At 47.0% G+C, this 18242-nt stretch overlaps 2 protein-coding genes across 4 annotated transcripts; one reads left to right on the top strand and one right to left on the bottom strand.

Annotated features, from left to right (window-relative positions):
- Positions 1-270: 270 nt before the first annotated feature.
- LOC308480232 (kunitz-type serine protease inhibitor vestiginin-5-like) lies at positions 271-5046 on the top strand. 2 transcript variants are annotated; one of them, XM_081011690.1, is made up of 4 exons: positions 271-1021; positions 1156-1327; positions 2699-2866; positions 4886-5046. In XM_081011690.1, exons 2-4 carry the CDS (start codon positions 1246-1248, stop codon positions 4888-4890), a joined length of 255 nt encoding a protein of 84 aa, XP_080867816.1. In that variant the 5' UTR covers positions 271-1021; positions 1156-1245; the 3' UTR covers positions 4891-5046. The 2 variants fall into 2 exon arrangements, with proteins under 2 accessions (XP_080867816.1, XP_080867817.1); XM_081011691.1 differs by having other exon boundaries at positions 271-1327.
- Positions 5047-7638: 2592 nt separating this feature from the next.
- LOC308480187 (uncharacterized protein) lies at positions 7639-16199 on the bottom strand. 2 transcript variants are annotated; one of them, XM_081011623.1, is made up of 5 exons: positions 16153-16199; positions 13279-13511; positions 10612-10764; positions 9911-10078; positions 7639-7829 (listed from the first exon to the last, which is right to left on the bottom strand). In XM_081011623.1, the coding sequence occupies exons 1-5, from the start codon at positions 16182-16184 to the stop codon at positions 7819-7821; spliced, it is 597 nt and encodes a 198-aa protein (XP_080867749.1). In that variant the 5' UTR covers positions 16185-16199; the 3' UTR covers positions 7639-7818. The 2 variants fall into 2 exon arrangements, with proteins under 2 accessions (XP_080867749.1, XP_080867748.1); XM_081011622.1 differs by lacking the exon at positions 16153-16199 and adding an exon at positions 13874-13959.
- Between the last annotated feature and the right edge of the window lie 2043 nt (positions 16200-18242).

The following is an 18242-nucleotide window of genomic DNA, read 5'->3' as shown; positions in this document are numbered from 1 at the left end:
AGACAAATACATACTTAGCAGGTCTTGTGTAAATCCAGCAGAGTTGAAATAGATAGAATATTTAAGATATAACAAACTGGATGATTAAAAAGATGTGGATTACTCAGAGTAGTAGAAAAGCAAAAGGAATCAGGAAAAGACTGGAAAGGAAGTCATATGGTATATGAAAACTTGCTGTATTTGACAAGAAGTTGTAAGTGGGGCAGGGGGTTAAATATGCTCTCTGTTCCTATTTTTGAAAATGCAAATAGGTGATAGATAGATGATAGATGAGAGAAAGTTCTATATCTTCATTGCATCATTGCTTCTTACTCCATGCATACAGCCCATGCAAACGTGGTGAACAGGCTCCTTAACTGGTGATTTCTTGAAAGGGTTTCCTGCCCACCCTCTAACAGCTTGTTTCCTGAGCCCCATTTCCTCATTCTTTTCATGCATCTGTATTTTTATGGCTAGCTAGACCCCTTCCGTCCTCTTTCGCCATTTTAGATGAGAAGTAAACTGGCTGTTTCTATAGCCATTTCATAAGAAGAAGAACGCAAGGCTTGTTTTAGGTCCGTTTGAACTCTTGTAACCTGTTGATAGGTGATAAACAGACCCTGTTCCTTATGTATGTGGGACCTTTTCATCTCCCACCTGCTTCGAACCTTGGAGCTGTTGGTCCTCCAATTAAAATACTGCCTGGTGGGATGTCCTTGTACACTTGGTGTTCTCTCTTGGACTCCTTGATCACTGGAGCTCAAATTAAGGCTTCCTCAGTGCTTCATGTCCTTAACCGACCAAGCTCATCATCAGATGACTCTTTTCCAGCCCAAGTCTTGCCTCCCAGCTTCAGAGCTGGTCTGGGCATCATCAGCTGTAGCTGGAAGAGAAGAGGGGGGCAAGGATTGATCTGCCCAGCTCATCTTTGGGGCATCCAATTTATCTCCAAAGAGCACAAGGAGATTTGAGCTCCTCATAATTCTTCTCCTTCTGCAGCTCCTCCTTCTTCTCTGGGCCAACCTGGCCTCTGTACCTGCAGGTAAGAATCATTGTGGAAGAAGCCTTGCAGACTTGTAGCATTGGAAGGGAGCCACAAGGGTCTTCTTCAGTGGCAAAAACTTGGTTTGCAAGTAATGGTTTCAGCTGTGTGGGTGCTTGATTTCCCTCAAACAGAACGCACGGGGGCAGGTCCGCTGCAAAGCAACTCGGGTCACAGCCTGGATCAGTAGTCCTGGGGATTCAGAGCCTTCTCCAAGCACCACGATGAGGTCCAAGGACATCTTCTTCCTTCTTCCAGCATTCGTTGCCCTCTGGGCCAAGTTGCCTATGGTGTCTGCAGACCTTGGTGAGTACACGGCTTGAAACCCTTGTGGTCCAGTGGGGATTGTTCTTTGATTCCCTGCCTAAATCATAGAAATGTAGAGTTGGACGGGACCTATTGGGGTCCTCTAGTCCAACCCCCTGCAATGCAGGAATCTCAGCTAAAGCATCCTTGACAGATGACCATCCGCTTTAAAGTACCCATTGAAGGAGAGACACGCTTTTATTCAGCGACACCTTACATGACAGAGTCCCAAACTTTAGCCACTATAGGTCATCTTGGCTGTTTCGTCCTCTCCCCAACCACCTTCTGCCATCCCATTGCCCCACCATCTCTCATCCAACCACACTTTCCCCTTTCTTGATGAAATCCATTAAATGATCTGTGACTTCCCCTTTCACCGCTGAGTTTCCGCTTGCATCACTTTCCTGTCTCTCTCTCTCTGAACCTGCTGCCTCTTGCCTCCACCCCTTTCCTTCCTTGTAGAACTGTCAATTTGGAAGGGACCCGTTGGGGTCATCTAGTCCAACCCCCTGCCATGCATGACTTGAAGCTAAAGAATTCATGGCAGGTGGCCATCCAACCTCTGCTTAAAAGCCATCACCTTTGGAGGGAGTCCACTAAGCAGCCTTGGCCCAGTAGACCTGAAGGAGCGTCTCCACCCCCATCGTTCTGACCGGACACCAAGGTCCAGCGCTGAGGGCCTTTTGGAGGTGCCCGCCCTGTGGAACACCCTCCCACCAGATGTCAAAGGAATAAAGAACTATCTGACTTTTAGAAGACATCTGAAGGCAGCATTGTCTAGGAAAGTTTTTAATGACTGGTGTTTTAATGTATTTTTAATCTTTGTTGGAAGCCGCCCAGAGTATCTGGGGAAACCCAGCTAGAAGGGTGGGGTATAAATAATAAATTATTATTATTATTATTATTATTATTATTATTATTAACCTCTCAGCAACAGAAAGTTCTTCCTAAGGATGGATGTGAATTTCTTTTCTTGGAATTTGAATCCGTTGGTTTGGGTCTTCTCCTCTGGAGCAGCAGAAAGCAAGCTTGCTCCATCCTCCCTGGATCCTAGAACCTAGATGGTTCTAGGTTCACCTCTCCTCCTCCTCTTCTCCAGGCTAAGCAGATCCAACTCACTGAGCCCTTTCCAGAGCCTTTATCACCTAGGCCAGGCATAGGCAACCTCGGCCCTCCAGATGTTTTGGGACTACAATTCCCATCATCCCTGACCTCTGGTCCTGTTAGCTAGGGATCATGGGAGTTGTAGGCCGAAAACATCTGGAGGGCCGAGGTTGCCTATTCTTGACCCAGGTGGTCTCTGTCTCTCTTTGAACTCTCTGCTTTCCAGACTTCTCGGCGCCCCATTCCTGTTCTCACTGCCCCCACCAGGTATCTGCATCATCCCTCCGGACGAAGGACTCTGCTTTATCCTGCAAGAGCGCTGGTACTACAGCTATGAGAAAAAGGAATGCCTGCCCTTCAACTGGGGGGGATGCCAAGGGAACGAGAACAACTTTGAGAGTCGGAAATTGTGTGAAGCTGCCTGCAGCAGATATGGTAAGCCCCCCCAGAGAAGCCCCCATCCCGCAGAGAGGGTTGCTCAGCTCCAGAAGCCCATTTTAAAATGTTTAATCCCAGAGGTTTAGTTATTGGGCTATTTGGTCATCACATTTCACAGAATCGTGGAGCTGGAAGGGAACCCAAGGGTCATCCAGTCCAACCCCAGGAATTTATAGCCCACCTTATAGCCCACCTCAAGGTGGCCCAAGTGGTTCTCCTCCTCATTTAATCCGCACAACAAACCTGCGAGGTAGGTTATGCTGAGAGGTCGCGACTGGCTCCCAAGGCCACCCAGGGAGCTTCTTGGCTGGGTGGGGTTTCGAACCCAGGACAGTGGAGGGCATGTGGTGAAGTGGTGGTGAGACTCGCCCTTCTGATCGGACATGTTCTGTGGGGGGAGGACAAAAATGGGGGGCCAAGAATCATCCGTTGCTGGGGGAGTGAGAAATGTCCCTGTTTTCATCTGAGGGAAGCTGGAGGGAAGGCTCCAGGGCTTTTCTGATTCCCAACATGGTCACTCAAGCTCTTTTATGGCTTGCAGCCTGAGATCCTGGAGGGGGCATATGGCCGTTGCGACTAGAAGCCACTGGCGGAGTTCTCTTCCTCCTCTGTGTATTAGAGACCACTGTCACAGTGAGTTCCACAGTCTAACTATATGCATATATCCAGAGATTCTTAGAAGACTGGAGTAAATATATGAACCAATTGAAAAGCAATTGTGATGAACAGATCACACTAGTAGGTTTGCAAGAAGTTTTGTAAGGTGGAATATTGGAAATATTGCAAGAAAGACTATGAGATGAACTATTAGTTAATGATAATTAAGAGTAATAGGGAAATTAAGAAATGCAGAATAAGTGATAAAGAACGGAAATCATCAGAGGTGTTGACGGAAGTGTAAAACATTGTATAAGATGAGAAGATATGTTGTATGACTGTTGGAACTGATATGTTAAAAAAACCAATAAAAATGTGTGTGTGTGTGTGTGTGGTGTGTGTGTGTGCGTGTGCGTGTGCGTGTGTGTGTGTGTGTGTATATATATATATATATATATATATATATGTATGTATATATATAACTATATGTATGCCCTCTAACATTTCTCCAGTGACAATAGGGACGTCCTATTCAAGAATAAGAATAAGAATAAGAATAAGAAGAATACCCCTCCCACCTGACAGGGTTGCCCCAGGTGGCTTCCAACATACCGTATTGGCCCAAATATAAGCCGCACCCAAATATAAGCCGCACCTTTAAAATTCATGGGGGGGGGGGGGAGAAAGACAATACCCGAATATAAGCGACTCCCTTAAAATTCTGCAGGCACTCACACCCGTTCCGTTTTACCGTATGTCTGTTTCAGCAGCGATATCATAAAAGCCAAATTTTGTAAGGTTGCAAATTGAAGCTGTGCTTTAACTTTTCACGGTCAGATTTTTTTGCGGGGGGAGTGAGGCTTATATTCAGGCCAATACAGTATATAAAAACATAAAATCCCTATACAGGGCTGCCTTCAGATGTCTTCTAAAGGTTGCATAGTTACTTATCTGCTTGGCTCTGGGGTCACAGAACTCCCTACCCTCCAACATTCCTCTGGTGAAAATAGGGATTTCTTAAGGAAAAGAGGGATATTCCAGGATCAAATCAGAAACTAGGATGGTTTCTGTAAATCCAGGACTGTCCTTGGAAAATAGGGACGCTTGGCGGGTTTGTATTTGCCCTCTCTGGAGGAGAGCCCTGGGTAGGTTTCTTGGCTTGTTGTCCATTCTGGGTGAAGACTAAAATTATCAGTCTTGCTGAAGACAAACCAGCACGGCTTCTGCGAAGTTTAGTTCTGTCTTACTAACCTAAACTGCTTTCAAGGGTTGTTTCTTTATGAAATGAAAATTAATAAATCAATTTATCGCCAAGGATCTCCTCCACCAAATCCTCTCCTGACTCTGGCTGAGAGAAGGAAAGCCTTTAGTCAGGATGAGTCCCGTGAGGCTGACGCTTGCCGCCTCTTCTCCCCACAGCCTAACAAGGATGCTGGAGAAGACTAGATTCCTCTGAGCACCAGCTGAGAAGCAGTTGAGAAGAGGGGCAAGATTCTGCGCCAGGCAGCATCTCCTGCTGGGGGTTCGCTTTGTGTTTCTCCTCTCCAAATAAATGGAACCTGACTAGTATGAGTACCTGATTCCGGGTGAAATGGTGTTCTTATCAGCGTGAGTGCAAGGGAACGTATCTTCCAGGCAAATTTCCCTGGAGGGAAGTTTGCAGACAAGAGGAATCAAATCTGTTTAATTGAAACGCTCCAATTTGGTACGTGTTATACCTCCGTTAATGATCTTTCAGTTGAAATGGTATGGGGAAATGATTGTTCATTGTGTTGTTAACGGGAAACATAACCGGCTAAACAAATGAAGCAAGAAGCTTAATATTAATCAGTTTGAAACCAAGTGAAAAATGGTATATACTGGAATGCAATTTGGGCTTTATGAGAGAACAGGATGCTGCGCTAAATGGGCTGTTGGCCTGATCCTGCAACCTCTTCTTGTGCTCTTATGAGCTGCAGTCCAGCACATATGGAGGGCAGAAGGTGGCTGACATTGAGGTTTTCCCCAGCCATGCTGGAGATCTGACCTGGACCAGCTCCTAAAGACTCCTGCACGTCAAAGCCTTTATCAGAAGAGCAGTTTGGCTCGTGGGTGCCTATAGCTGGAAATCTGCATGCATTTTTATTTTATCTAATGATCAAAACAAGATCATGATGTGTCGGGAGAGAGAAATGAAGGCAAAATGTCCTGCCAGACTCCTACGTATCTCATCTTGATGCGAAAGAGACCTTTTTCCCCCTTTGTGTAGACAGGATAATATGACCACCGAAATTTCCAAAAGCTGCAGGGTGCGTGGCAGAGCACCTAGCAGGGGTGAGTTTTGGGTTTGGTGCAGCCAAAGACATGGACCTCAGGGGCAGAGGCAGGCGCCCCTCTGTGGGGAAGGAGTGCCACAGCTCAGGGGCCACCACTGAGAAGGCCCTCTCTCCTGGGGCCACCACCCTCAGCCTCTGAGGGCAGAGGGCCCCCTTTGCTGCTCTCAGCTCCCCAGAGGGTCTGCAGGGAAGAAGGCGCTGTAGCCACCCAGTCTGGGAATGTGGGGGGATCACAGAGCGCTCACAGTGATCCTCCAGGGTTTGGGTTTGGCCCACCACAGGGGATTTATTTCTGCTCAAGGCAATCTTGGGCGATATTCCTGGAGACACATGCCATTGCCGGACGAGGTCAGCGGCAAAAGGTGGACAGAGCCACTGCATCTTTGTACTGTGGGTCAGTCTCCGGCCATGCAAAAGTGGTTCCTTGTAGGGGTGCAAAGATCCAGAGTGTGGGGGTCAGGTGGGATTGCTATGAGGAATTATGAAATATGGAGCAAGCCATTGTGTCCGCGATGAACGCATTGCGTTGACTGGGTTTAATTCATTGACAATAATTTCTGATCGAATCCCACAAGCCCCTGCATCTCTGTTTTCTGTACACCCGACAGTCACGTATCAGCATTCTAAATACACAGCCCAGTTGTTCATCAGGCATCCTGGGTCATAAAGCTAGAAGGTAACTTTGACGTAGCTTGTTAATCGTTCACAAGGAGGTGGTAAATACTACCTATCCTTCCTCTCCTGTTTATTGCTGTTTATGACCTCTGGAGTTTCCTAAAAGCATTCCTCCTTGCTTCCTCTTTTATTTACTCTGAATTACGTATGCTTGCTCAAGTAGGAATTTAGCTCTTTGTAGTTTTAATCTTTAACTTTGTCCCACGTGGGGGTTTTTGAAATGCTCAGAGGAAATTTGATTGGTTCTTACGAACACTGTGTAAAAAGTTCTTTTGTGAATAAAACGACCTGGGCCGAGGGGTGGACAGGAATTATTATTTATTGGCACCTCCTCCCAGAGTCTTGCTGGTCAAGCCTCGTGTGTATTCTACAAATCAGAGTCCAATCCTTCCTTGTTTTGGGAACGCTACAGTTCCTCTGTTCACCCCCTCTCCACCTCTCTATCTGGGCAAGCAAAGGGCATCCTCAGACAAATCCCAGCCAGAGGAAGGCAGTCGAGGAAGGGGTGGAGCCATGGCAGAGTGCGTGTGGCCTCTGGAGTGGATTCCTCCTGAGGGCTAGTTTATCTGCAAGGTTGCCATACCTGAGATGTGCCCACTCAATCGCTTCCATCTGCAGAACCGGCACAGTTACACCTGCCACATAATACCTTTTAGCATAGCGGCACCTACCTGCATTCAAGGTCTTCCTTTCAGTGCCTGCTAAGAGCATTTTTGTTTAGGCAAGCCCACCCAGATGTGAGTTTTAATCTTGATGTGAGTTTTAATCTCTTTTTAGTTTATTATTATTTTTGTTACTTTCCCCTCCAAAAACCGCTTTGAAGTTTGTTAACAATCAAGCAGTGTATACATTTTACAAAATAATAAGAAATTTTGGGGAGGTTGGGAGGGTTGCATTTGCTTCCCCACCCAGACTAACCAACTGTGCCCCCCATCTTTCTATCCCAGGCTGGGCACCAAAACCAGCCCCTCAGCTCGCACCCATCAGCACAGGAGGCAGGCAAGAAGGCAGGGCTGAGCGTGTTTACTCCAAAGTAAGCCCCACTGAGTACAATGGGAGCCACTCCCTAGTAAAGGTATTTGGGATCACATCCTTTCTTCGCACAGCTGATGGCCAAGAAGGGTCCTGGGTTTGGGAGAAGAACAGGATACCATGGGAGGGAAGAGACAGTGAGCCAGCCAGTCAATTGCATAAATTTATTGTTTTGTATTACCCAGCATGTTCCAGGAGCCCGTCAGCCCCCCAGGGGTGGGAAAATGGGGGTCAGGAAGGAGGGAGGAAGGAGCCCAGCAGGATGGCTCCGTGGGTGCTGCTCCATCTTCTTCCCCACAGGGCAAACCCTCACCTGCTCCCTCCATTGCTCTAGGGCGCACCTGAAACAGGAAGACAAGCAGATCAGGAGAGGCAGCTCCTTGAGACTACAATTCTCTTTTCTTTGGTATGTAGGTTTGTATCTAAGGGAAGCGGGTGGCGCTATGGGTTAAACCACAGAGCCTAGGGCTTGCCGATCGGAAGGTTGGCAGTTCAAATCCCCACAACAGGGTGAGCACCGGTTGTTCGGTCCCAGCTCCTGCGCACCTAGCAGTTCCAAAGCACGTCAAAGTGCAAGTAGATCAATAGGCACCGCTCCGGTGGGAAGGGAAACGGCGTTTCCGTTGATACGGAAGGGGGGGTGCCTTCCTTCACCCTTCCGCCAGTCACCAGAGTATCCGAGGCGATGACCTCAAGGGCACCCAGCCCTACATTCACCCCTCAGCCCCCACACCGTTGCACAAGCACCACACCCTACCCAAGACCCAAAATTAAAGTGCCTTTCCCTTTTTCCACACGGGCGAAATAAGCCCAAACTCTTAAGCCTCTTTCTCTTAAGCCTCTCTCGCGCTCCATCTTTATCGTGGGTAGACCGTATCAAACTGTATCCCCCATTCGTTTCAATGGCTGCGTTCTACCCAATCAGAACCATGCATTTGCTTTGCAGAGCTAGCTCAACGAGCTCCTGCACGCCTCATTTAACCTCTTGACAAGCTGTTGACGGCTCCCCGCTGGGAGAACAATGGAATCGAAACTCGTGAACCCATAAAAGTGTCAAATCTTGCAACAATGTATCTATTTTGTTTCTGACTTCAATTATCAATATAAGAATGGACTGAAACGGACTAAAACTTCTAAAATTCGTATAAAATCAACCGCAGCTCCGATTTCCTTGGTTTTGGTGTCGATCGACTCAGTTTCTTCAGGACTCCATGACACCTCCTCTGCCTCCATAATCCCTCGAGCGAGGAGTCACGTACTCAGGAAGACCCTAATCCAGTCAAATCACTCTGCCCAACCTTTCCTCCGGGCAATGCCAGGTGGCAGACTTTACATACTTGGACTATTGTCTTCTCATCACCGGTACTCAGGAAGCGCTTATCTCCAGCTCTGCATATTCCCCCTCCCTCCTCCATATGTTAATCCTGTGTAACCCAACCTCTTCTTAATGTATTCATAATGTAATCTGTGTAACCCAACCTCTTCTTAATGTATTCATGATGTAACTAGGATGTATTTTGCACTGTATTCTGGGACATGGAGGGAAGTTTCAAAAGTTCATGTCACCCCTTTCTCGCTGTTCAATCTCGTCTTGAACCTGTTGCGCAATAAACTTGGATCTTTGCAGTTTGCTCCTGTCTCCGGCTGAGCTCATTTTCTTCCGCAGGGACCCGCTGGGTGGCAGAGTAGCCCCACACCCAGATTTTACCGTAACACCGTGCACTGCTCTGGTTTGCCAGAAGCAGCTTAGTCATGCTGGCCACATGACCCGGAAGCTGTACGTCGGCTCCCTCGGCCAGTAAAGCAAGATGAGCGCCGCAACACCAGAGTCGGCCACGACTGGACCTAACGGTCAGAGGTACCTTTACCTTTATGCTTGTATCTATGTAGGCTTCAAAATGTTAGAAGTGAGGGGCCCTAGAAGGGCTGGACACACGTCAAGTTGCAGGCTGGACATCTAGAAAGTTGTATCCAGTGAGTGTTCTGCCAACTACCCTCTGCAAATGTCTGCAGCGCTCTGGTTGGATTTTATATTAATTCTTTGTCTGTAAACCCTATAAAAGGTTCACACACACACACACACACACACACGTACGTTCAGCCTTTGTGGAAGTGACCACGCTGAACCTATTTACTGCAGTAAATAAATTTTGGACTCTTTCTTCAACCCGACTCACGAGTAGTTAATAGTACTAGTGAGACAGCAGATTTGCCCTGCAACCGGATGGCCATCCATCAAGGATGCTTCGGTTGTGATTCTTGCATTGCTGGCGGACCAAATGATTCTCCAGGGTCCCTTCCCACTCTACTAGTCTAGGATTCTATAATTGGGGATGCATCTGACCCTCTTTACTGAACCCCCTCTCAAGGGGACTTTCTCCCCCAGGGTCCCCACAAAGCCCAGAGCTGGAGCTGTGCTTACCTTGACCCCCACAGGCTTCCTGACACATCTCCAGGGTGTCGAACCGGTTCAGGTTGCCCTGGCAGCCCCCATAAATGAATTCCTCACACCTCTTCTTCCCCCAGTTGTAATACAGTTTCCGTATTAAAGCCTTGCAGGGACCTGTGACAGGAGGAAGTCTGCAAAGATCTGGAGGAGGAAGAACAGGAGGAAGAGAAGTGCTGGGGGGGGGGAATATTTGTGGCACACGAACAGCAACACTGCTTTCCACACAGAGTCTCGTTCTGCGCAGCTGCCCACTCACAGCACATGCCTGGGGTGCCACTTCCCCCTAAGGTCCCAGGGTAGCTTACAGCAATTAAAAACAGAAAATTTAAAACAGCTTAAAATGTGTTTCAAAGCTCCGAAGCGGACAGACACATGCAAGCTCATTCCTGAAAGCAAAGAGCAATTAATCAAATGCTGACAATTTTGACTCCCATTTGCAGGCCTTCCGAGACATTTTCATCGTTTGCCTTTACGCAATCTGGCTTTTCCAGTTGCAGGCCACAGTCTTGCCTGGAGGGAGTCTGGAGACGTGAACGTTCCTAGGAGATAATGACAGGTTGCAAGGTGGCAATAACCCTCCCTGCTTTTCCAAAAGAAAAAGAAAAAAAAGATGTGCGTAGTAAACAGGCCAAAAAGGAAAGAAGCACAGAACCTGGAAGGGAGGGCATTCTTACTCGGCTGAGGTGCCTGGCAGGTGTTGCCACAGGGCGAACCACAGCACTTCTTGCCTGGTGGGCAGTTGGCATCCGAACTGCACTGGTTGCAGGAGCCCCCACCAGAGGGGTCAGTAGACTGGACAGGGAGTTCCAGGCAATAGCCAGGTCGGTCTGGAAGGAAAGAAAGACAAGTGGGGACCAGTTTAGCCACTGGGGAGAAGGAAGACATTGAAAGGAAGGCATAGCCGACCAGCTGCCCCAAAGGGAAGCTCACAAGCAGAATTCCAGCAAAACAGCCCTCTCCCCTCCTGTGGTTTCCAGCAACTGGTGTTCAGAAATGTTGCTGCCTCCGGCCCTGGAGACAGAACACAGCCATCTGAAGAAGCGTGCATGCACACGAAAGCTCATACCAATAACTGTATTTTTCGCTCCATAAGACACACTTTTCCCCCTAAAAAGTAAGGGGAAGTGTCTGTGCGTCTTATGGAGTGAATGCATGGTCCCTGGAGCCGAATTGTCCAGGGGCAAAAAGCAGATCGTGCTTTTTTTTTTTTTTTAGAAAGAGGGAAGGGGGTGTTGAAACGAAGCCGCTGAACAGCTGATCAGCAAGCTATTGGAGGGAAATAAGGGACGCTAACGATAAAGGAGGCTGCTTGGGAGGGGGGAGGTAAAAGCACATGGATCCTCAGGATTTTTGCACTGGGTCACCCCAAATTCACCATCAGATCACATAGTATGTCCATGGCTACAGCCTGCACACAAAAAACCACACACCCACTGTTGCGTGGGGCCGCAATGGCGCAAAAACGTGGTTACAAAGCACGGATCCACATGGATCCTCAGGATTTTTGCATTGGGTCACCCCAAATTCACCGTCAAATCACATATCATGTCTGTGGCCACAGCATGAACCACAAAAATGATACATCCACTGTTTTGTTCAGAATATTATTTTTGTGTGTTTTCCTCCTCTAAAAACTAGGTGCATCTTATGGAGCGAAAAATACGGTCGTTGGTCTCTAAGATGCTACTGGAAGGAATTTTTAAATTTTGTTTCAGCAGCCATCTAGGTTAGTGGCCATGCCTGCCTCCTGTGGCAGGGAGTTCCATAGTTTAACTGTGGAAGACGGGCTTTCTTTTATCTGTCCTCAGTCTTCCAACTGTCCACAAGTTGTAGGTTTTTAAGCAGAGGCTGGATGGCCATCTGTCCCGGAAGCTTTAATTGAAATTCCTGAATTTCAGAAGGTTTGACTAGATTACTTCCAGGGTCCCTTCCAACTCTTCTATGATGCTTGGGAGAAAAACTTTTCTCTAACCTCGTTCTCCATGCCGTGCATAATTTTATAAATTTGCACCATGCTGCCTCTTGGCCTTTTCTCTAATCAAAAAAGTCCTAAATGCTGTATTCTTTCCCCATAAAGAATCTCTCCATCCCCTCGATCATTTTGGTTGCCCTTCTCTGAACCTTTGATGCAAAGGTTCCTGGGGGATTGGGGAGGGGGGTTCATAGCTTATCTTCGGTTGGCAAAACATCAGGGGTTTCCTGATGAACCATGCAGTTGGTTGGGAGCTCCAAGAAAGGATCAGAGAGGGTCTTGCAAGAGCAACCGTGCAGTTTGAGATCCAGGTGGGTTCACTTAGCCCAGCCTCCTGCTTCCAATGGCGATCAGCTGCCAAGAAGCTCCCAAGAAGGGCATGAAGTCAGGAGATGCTCCCTGCCAGCCACCTGCCCCACAGAAACTAGCCGTCAAAAGGCAAAAGAAACATCACCACCCAACCCCAGTCCCACTCACCATCCCCCCCCCTCCTTCCTAATGTAACACTAATGTCTAACAAATGAGACTGGTCTGTAGAAAATGTAACTTGAAAAAAAGAGGCATTGCACATACTTTTGTAAACCAAGAAATCTTTAATAAAAACAAAACAAAACAAAATAAAATAAAAAACAGAACAGCAGAATTGTTTTTGACCAGATATTATAATTTCTGTTAAAACCATATATTTATTTTTTTCAAACCACTTGCTTTTTCTTAATCATAGTGCTTTGCTGTGTTCAACACAAGGCAAAGTTAGATGAGACAGTTTGCATATGTATAGTGTGAGATATATATGTGTGTGTGTTCTCTGCAAACTGTTCAAATAAATTACCGTTTCATTAAAAAAAGAGAAAAAGAAAAAAGGAACTAGCCCTTCAAATGTATCTTCCTCTCTTTTTGAAAATCAGACAAATCTTTAAATGATATAGTGATTTCTAGTGGCTAGATGTTTCCATATTTTTTAGAAGAGGAAGAAGAAGACGAAGAAGACGACGAAGAAGATGAAGAAGACGAAGAAGAAGACGAAGAAGAAGAAGAAGAAGAAGAAGAAGAAGAAGAAGAAGAAGAAATGACTGTATTTTGAGTGGTGGATGGATAGTTTAGCTCCATGTGTGTGTGAAGGAAAGCAAGAGTTGTGAGTCTGACTTAAAAAGCCACCCCAGTAGGCCTAAATAAAGCAGCCTGGAGCCCTAGTTGGAGGGTATTGGGGAAGCCTAGCATTTCAAATTCATGCCCCACTGGGAGGACAAGGAATGGTCAGGTAGCAAGCCAAACAGAGATGGGAGGGAGCTGGGTTTGGTGGTCTTGGACCAGGAGGCCAGAGGGACCTCTCTTCCCAACCGCCCACCTGGTAGCTCACAGGACTTACCTTGCGATACGATACGTGGCAGGTCAGCTGCAAGGACCAGCAGCCCCAGAAGAAGGGCAACGCCACCTCCTGAGGCCATCGTGGTGCGAAGTGAGAGTGCCCAGCGCTGAGTCAAGTCATCTTGGAGATGTCTCCGTCCCAAGCAGGGGAGGGGCGGTGGGAAAGACGCCACGTCTAACTGTCTGCCAGCCCCTTTCTCTTGCGCAAGGGCATCCGTGCCAGCCAGGGAGGAGCTGTGAGCAGAAAGTGCAAGTCAGCTTGCTTCCCCTCTACGGTAAGCCAGGCTGGGATGCCTGGACACACAGGTAAGTAGTCAGGCAGGAGGAACCTGAGCCTCTGAGGCACCATCAGGAACTCCTGGAGTGCTGGACATGCTGGGATCCCTCTTCACAGAATCTCAGGAATTGCAGCAAAAGAAGGCCTGACAGGTGGTCATGCAACCTCTGTTGAAAAACCTCCACTCTCCTTTGTTGTCTTTTGAATCTGCTGTTCAGGTTCCTCCTGTGCAGCAGAAAACAAGTTTGCTCCGTCAGATATTTGAAGATGGCTATCATCATGTCACCTCTTAGTGTTCTCTTCTCCAGGCTAAACATACCAACTCCATCCATTGTTCCTCACAAGGCTAAGTTTCAAGGTCCTCTTGGTCGCCCTCCTCTGCACACCTTCTAACTTCTCCATATCCTAATAATAATAATAATAATAATAATAATAATAATAATAATAATAATTTTTATTTATACCCCACCCTCCCTGGCCAGAGCCGGGCTTAGGGCAGCTAACACCAGTAAAATTACAGTAAAAACATAATAGGGGAAAGAAGAAGAAAAACCAATTTAAAATACAGGTTTAAATGGAATTTAAAATGCAGCCTCATTTTAAAAGTAGCCCATAGATCAAAACCATAAGGGGAAGGAAACATAAGGGTCAGACTGAGTCCAGACCAAAGGCCAGGCCCTGTGGAAAGATGTCAAGTCCTGCAGGGCCCTAATGATTCTTTATTGTTGATTAAATTTGCATACTGCTCTTCACCTGAAGATATCAGGGTGGTTCACAGCAAAAACAAACAAACCCCGTAGTGCCCAGAAGTGGAGACAGCACTCCCCCCAGTGAGAGGCATTTCAGGCTCCCCAACGGCCCCCATCGAGAAGGAAACCAGAGTCTTCCCTCCCCAGTCTTACCTGCTGTGAAAGGGGGGGCCTTTTCCTACTCTAGAGGGTAGGACTTGAACCCATGGCTTCAAGTTACAAGAAAGGAGATTCTGATTAAACATCGGGAAGAACTTTCTGGCATTAGGAGATGTTCAACCATGGAACGGTCAGTAGTGGACTCCCCTTCCTTGGAGGTTTTTAAGCAGAGGTTGGGTGGGCATCTGTCATGGATGCTTTAGCTGAGATTCCTGCATTGCAGGGTCTTAGACTAGATGATCCTCAGGGTCCCTTCCAACTCTACAGTTCTATGATTCAATATTCTATTATTCCTATGAGCCACAGTTACAGATTATAGGTCCAGATTCCAGAAAGGGCTGGGGCAGGAACATGCACAGGGCATGGATGGCAAAACAGGGGTTGTGGGGACCTGGCTGCGAAGGGAAATGGACAGAGAGAGCAGCTCAGGATTTGAAAAGCAGGGGCAAAGAGGGGAAGGATTTGCTGAACCAACAAACTGAACTGGAATACAAAAAAGGGAGGCGTGAGGAGGTCCGGGAAACAAGCTAATGAAAAATAAGTAATGGAAAGATTGAGTTGTTTTTAACCATTTTTATTTTGTATTTTCTTCTTTTTTTATTTTTATTTTGTAATATTTTGAAAATCTTAATAAATATCTTATATAAAAAAATGAAAAGCAGGGGCTAGTGGGAAGCAAAAAGAGATGTGAGTGCAGCCTTGGAGGGGGTTTCTGCTGGGGATCTGCTCCAAAAACAAGACCTTTGGCTCCAGCAGAGCTTGCAGTGATCTGGTGACCTGGACAAGCATATCTGATCTCCCCCTTCCTTGTTCTGTCATAGCAAATTGTCCCCTCTTGTGAGTGCAAGCAGGAAAGAACCTGAAGTATGTAGGTCACACAGGCATGCAGACCCAGAGGGGAAGTTTAGCAACATCTTTTCATACTTTCCAGATGCCTCGTCCATGAGGGCTGCTGCTCATCATGGCCTCCTAACTGGGCCACAATCGCTGCCACTAGCACAGGAATAGCAGAACAAAAAGGACAAGAAAGTAGCCAGTGTAACAACAATTTTTTAAAAATGGGATCCAGAGGGCATTCTGGGAATTATAGGCTGGCTAGCTGAACAACTGTTCTTGAAAGTGGAAAGTGTTCTTAAAAACAAGATAACCAAGCGTACAGAAGGACAAGCCTTGCTGAAGCAGAGCCAGCATGGCTTCTGCAAAGACAAATCATGTCTTACGAACATATTGGAGTTCTCTGAGAGTATCAACAAGCAGATAGATAGTGATGATCTGGTTGACAGTGAACACCTAGAGGTTCATTTTCTTTTTTTCCCCCTTTCTTTTTTTTCTTTTTTTGAAAAACTACCTCACCCAAGACTTTTGAGTAAGCTTAGCAGTCGAGGAATAAGAGGAGAGGTCATTTACCGTATTTTTTGCTCTATAAGACTCACTTTTTCCCTCCTAGAAAGTAAGGGGAAATGTATGTGTGTCTTATGGAGCGAATGCAGGCTGCGCAGCTATCCCAGAAGCCAGAACAGTGAGAGGGGTTGCTGCTTTCACTGCGCAGCGATCCCTCTTGCTGTTCTGGCTTCTGAGATTCAGAATATTATTTTTTCTTGTTTTCCTCCTCCAAAAACTAGGTGCGTCTTGTGGTCTGGTGTGTCTTATAGAGCGAAAAATACGGTGCTTTCTTGGTCTGGGTCCTCACCTCTGGAGCATCTGGAAACAAGCTTGCTCCATCTTCTGTGTAACAGCCCTTCAGATATTGGAAGGTTTTTGTGATTCTATTAAATCCAGGGATCCACCGTGCAATTGACGCAGCTCTCCTCTTTGGTTTTTCAAAGTATAGGGAATCTTTGGATTGAGGGAAGCGAAGCAGCTGAAGAAGAACATCGCACAGATAAAGGAGGTGCTAGAAGGGATCACAACCCACAACAAGCCAAGGGACAGATGTGCCCTAAATTCGTTTCTGCTGCAGCAGGAGAAAGAGGAGGAGCCCAGTTTCTGAGCTCTGCACCCGTGGTTCACACACTAAGTGTGTCATTTGCTCTGCAGACAAACATCCTGTCCCAGGGATGTCTCAGGTGTAAACGAGATGCATTAGATGCCTCATTCTGCAGAGAGCATCCAAGCGCTTGTCATCGTCAGGGCCTGGTCCAAGGGAAGAGTCTGACGGGAGCAGCCCCAGTCACCCTGCAGCAATGAGGAACAAGGAGGAGGAGACGCAGACTTGGCAACTAGGCCTCACATGAAGCAGACAGAGGAACTTCTGCCTTCCTAGTGGAACAATCACCATCCCCTCAGGCAGGGGACTGGGTTGGGCTGCACCTAATGCTCTTCTGGGAAAGCATTTCAAAAACAATATCAATCCAAGTGCTGAGCATAAGGAGATGATCTTCCTTAACACAAGAAGAGCCTGTTAGATCAGGCCAGTGGCTCACCTAATCCGGCACCCCCTTCTCACAGCAGGAAACCTGTGGGAAACCAGCAAGCAGGATTCTTGCTTCCCCCAGTTTCCAGCAACGGGTATGTGGAAGCAGGGCCAAATTTAGGTTTGATGAGGCCCTCAGCTCCTGAAGGTAATGGGGCCCTTTATATGTCCAGTTATCCTTTGTCAACAACAAATTGTTGCTGTTTTTTGGTGTTGAATATATGCTAAATGGTAATTTATGGATCTCATAGGTATCTCAGGCCATTTGCACATGTTGCCACGCAACCAGTCCATTCAGAATGTAAAGGTAAAGGTAAAGAGACCCCTGACCATTAGGTCCACTCATGGACGACTCTGGGGTTGTGGCGCTCATCTCGCTTTACTGGCCAAGGGAGCCGGCATACAGCTTCCGGGTCATGTGGCCAGCATGACTAAGTGAACCAGAGCAGTGCACAGAAACGCCATTTACCTTCCCGCTGGAGCAGTACCTATTTATCTACTTGCACTTTTGACGTGCTTTCGAACTGCTAGGGTGGCAGGAGCAGGGACCAAGCAACGGGAGCTCACCCCGTCACGGGGATTCGAACCGCCGACCTTCTGATCAGCAAGTCCTAGGCTCTGTGGTTTAACCCACAGCGCCACCCGCGTCCCAATACCCTATATATAGAAAGGAGCAAACCAGTGATATTTTAGGGAGCAGGCGAGCAGGCGGGGCCCATGATTTACATCATAGGAGCCTACACAACACAAAACACGGTTACTGTGTGTAGGTTTCATTTTATTTGTTTTTTATCTTATATTTTAGAAATGTACATCCAGGCGTTTTTTTCTTTAATTTTTTGGGGGCCCCCAAGAGAGTGGGGCCCTAAGCTAGAGCTTGTTGAGCTTATAAGTAAATCTGGCAGAGCAGAGCCATTCTGGCTAGGAGCCATCAATTGTCCTCTCCTCCTCCATGAATTTGTCCCATCCTCTTTTAAAGCCATCTAGGCTGGTGGCCCTCACTCCCTCTTGTGGGAGGGAGTTCCATAGGATAACTGTGTGAGCTGCTTGGAGAAGGACTTTCTTTTATCTGTTGTGAATCTTCCAATATTGTTGTGAGAGAAGAAGGGAAACTTTTCTTTATCCACTTTCTCCATTCCAGGCATAGTCTTATCTTCTATCATGTTGCCTTCTCTCCCTCACCTTTTCTCTAGACTAAAAAGTCCCCAAACGCTGCAACCACTCTTCATAGGGTAGGGGTGTTATATTTCAAAAAGTGAAAATCTACAGCTTCTTCTTCTTGTTGTTTGGCCAAAGTTGGAAAACTTTTTTTTTTTTTTTTTTTTTTTTTTTTTGCAAAATCTCAAAAAAAAGGGAGGGGGGCTAAG

Source organism: Podarcis pityusensis, assembly GCF_964106645.2.
Source record: "Podarcis pityusensis genome assembly, chromosome: 6".
Taxonomy (NCBI): Eukaryota; Metazoa; Chordata; class Lepidosauria; order Squamata; family Lacertidae; genus Podarcis; species Podarcis pityusensis.
Note: the sequence above shows the minus strand (reverse complement) of the source record. Positions and strands in the feature narration are given on the sequence as shown.

Coding starts and splice junctions, on each gene's coding strand:
- LOC308480232 (XM_081011690.1), top strand. CDS start 1,246: ATGAGGTCCAAGGACATCTTCTTCCTTCTTCCAGCATTCGTTGCCCTC. Junction 1,328..2,698: donor TATGGTGTCTGCAGACCTTG/GTGAGTACACGG, acceptor TGCCCCCACCAG/GTATCTGCATCATCCCTCCG.
- LOC308480187 (XM_081011622.1), bottom strand. CDS start 13,956: ATGGAGAAGTTAGAAGGTGTGCAGAGGAGGGCGACCAAGAGGACCTTG. Junction 10,765..13,278: donor GCCACGTATCGTATCGCAAG/GTAAGTCCTGTG, acceptor CTTTCCTTCCAG/ACCGACCTGGCTATTGCCTG. Junction 10,079..10,611: donor CTGCCAGGCACCTCAGCCGA/GTAAGAATGCCC, acceptor TTCCTCCTCCAG/ATCTTTGCAGACTTCCTCCT.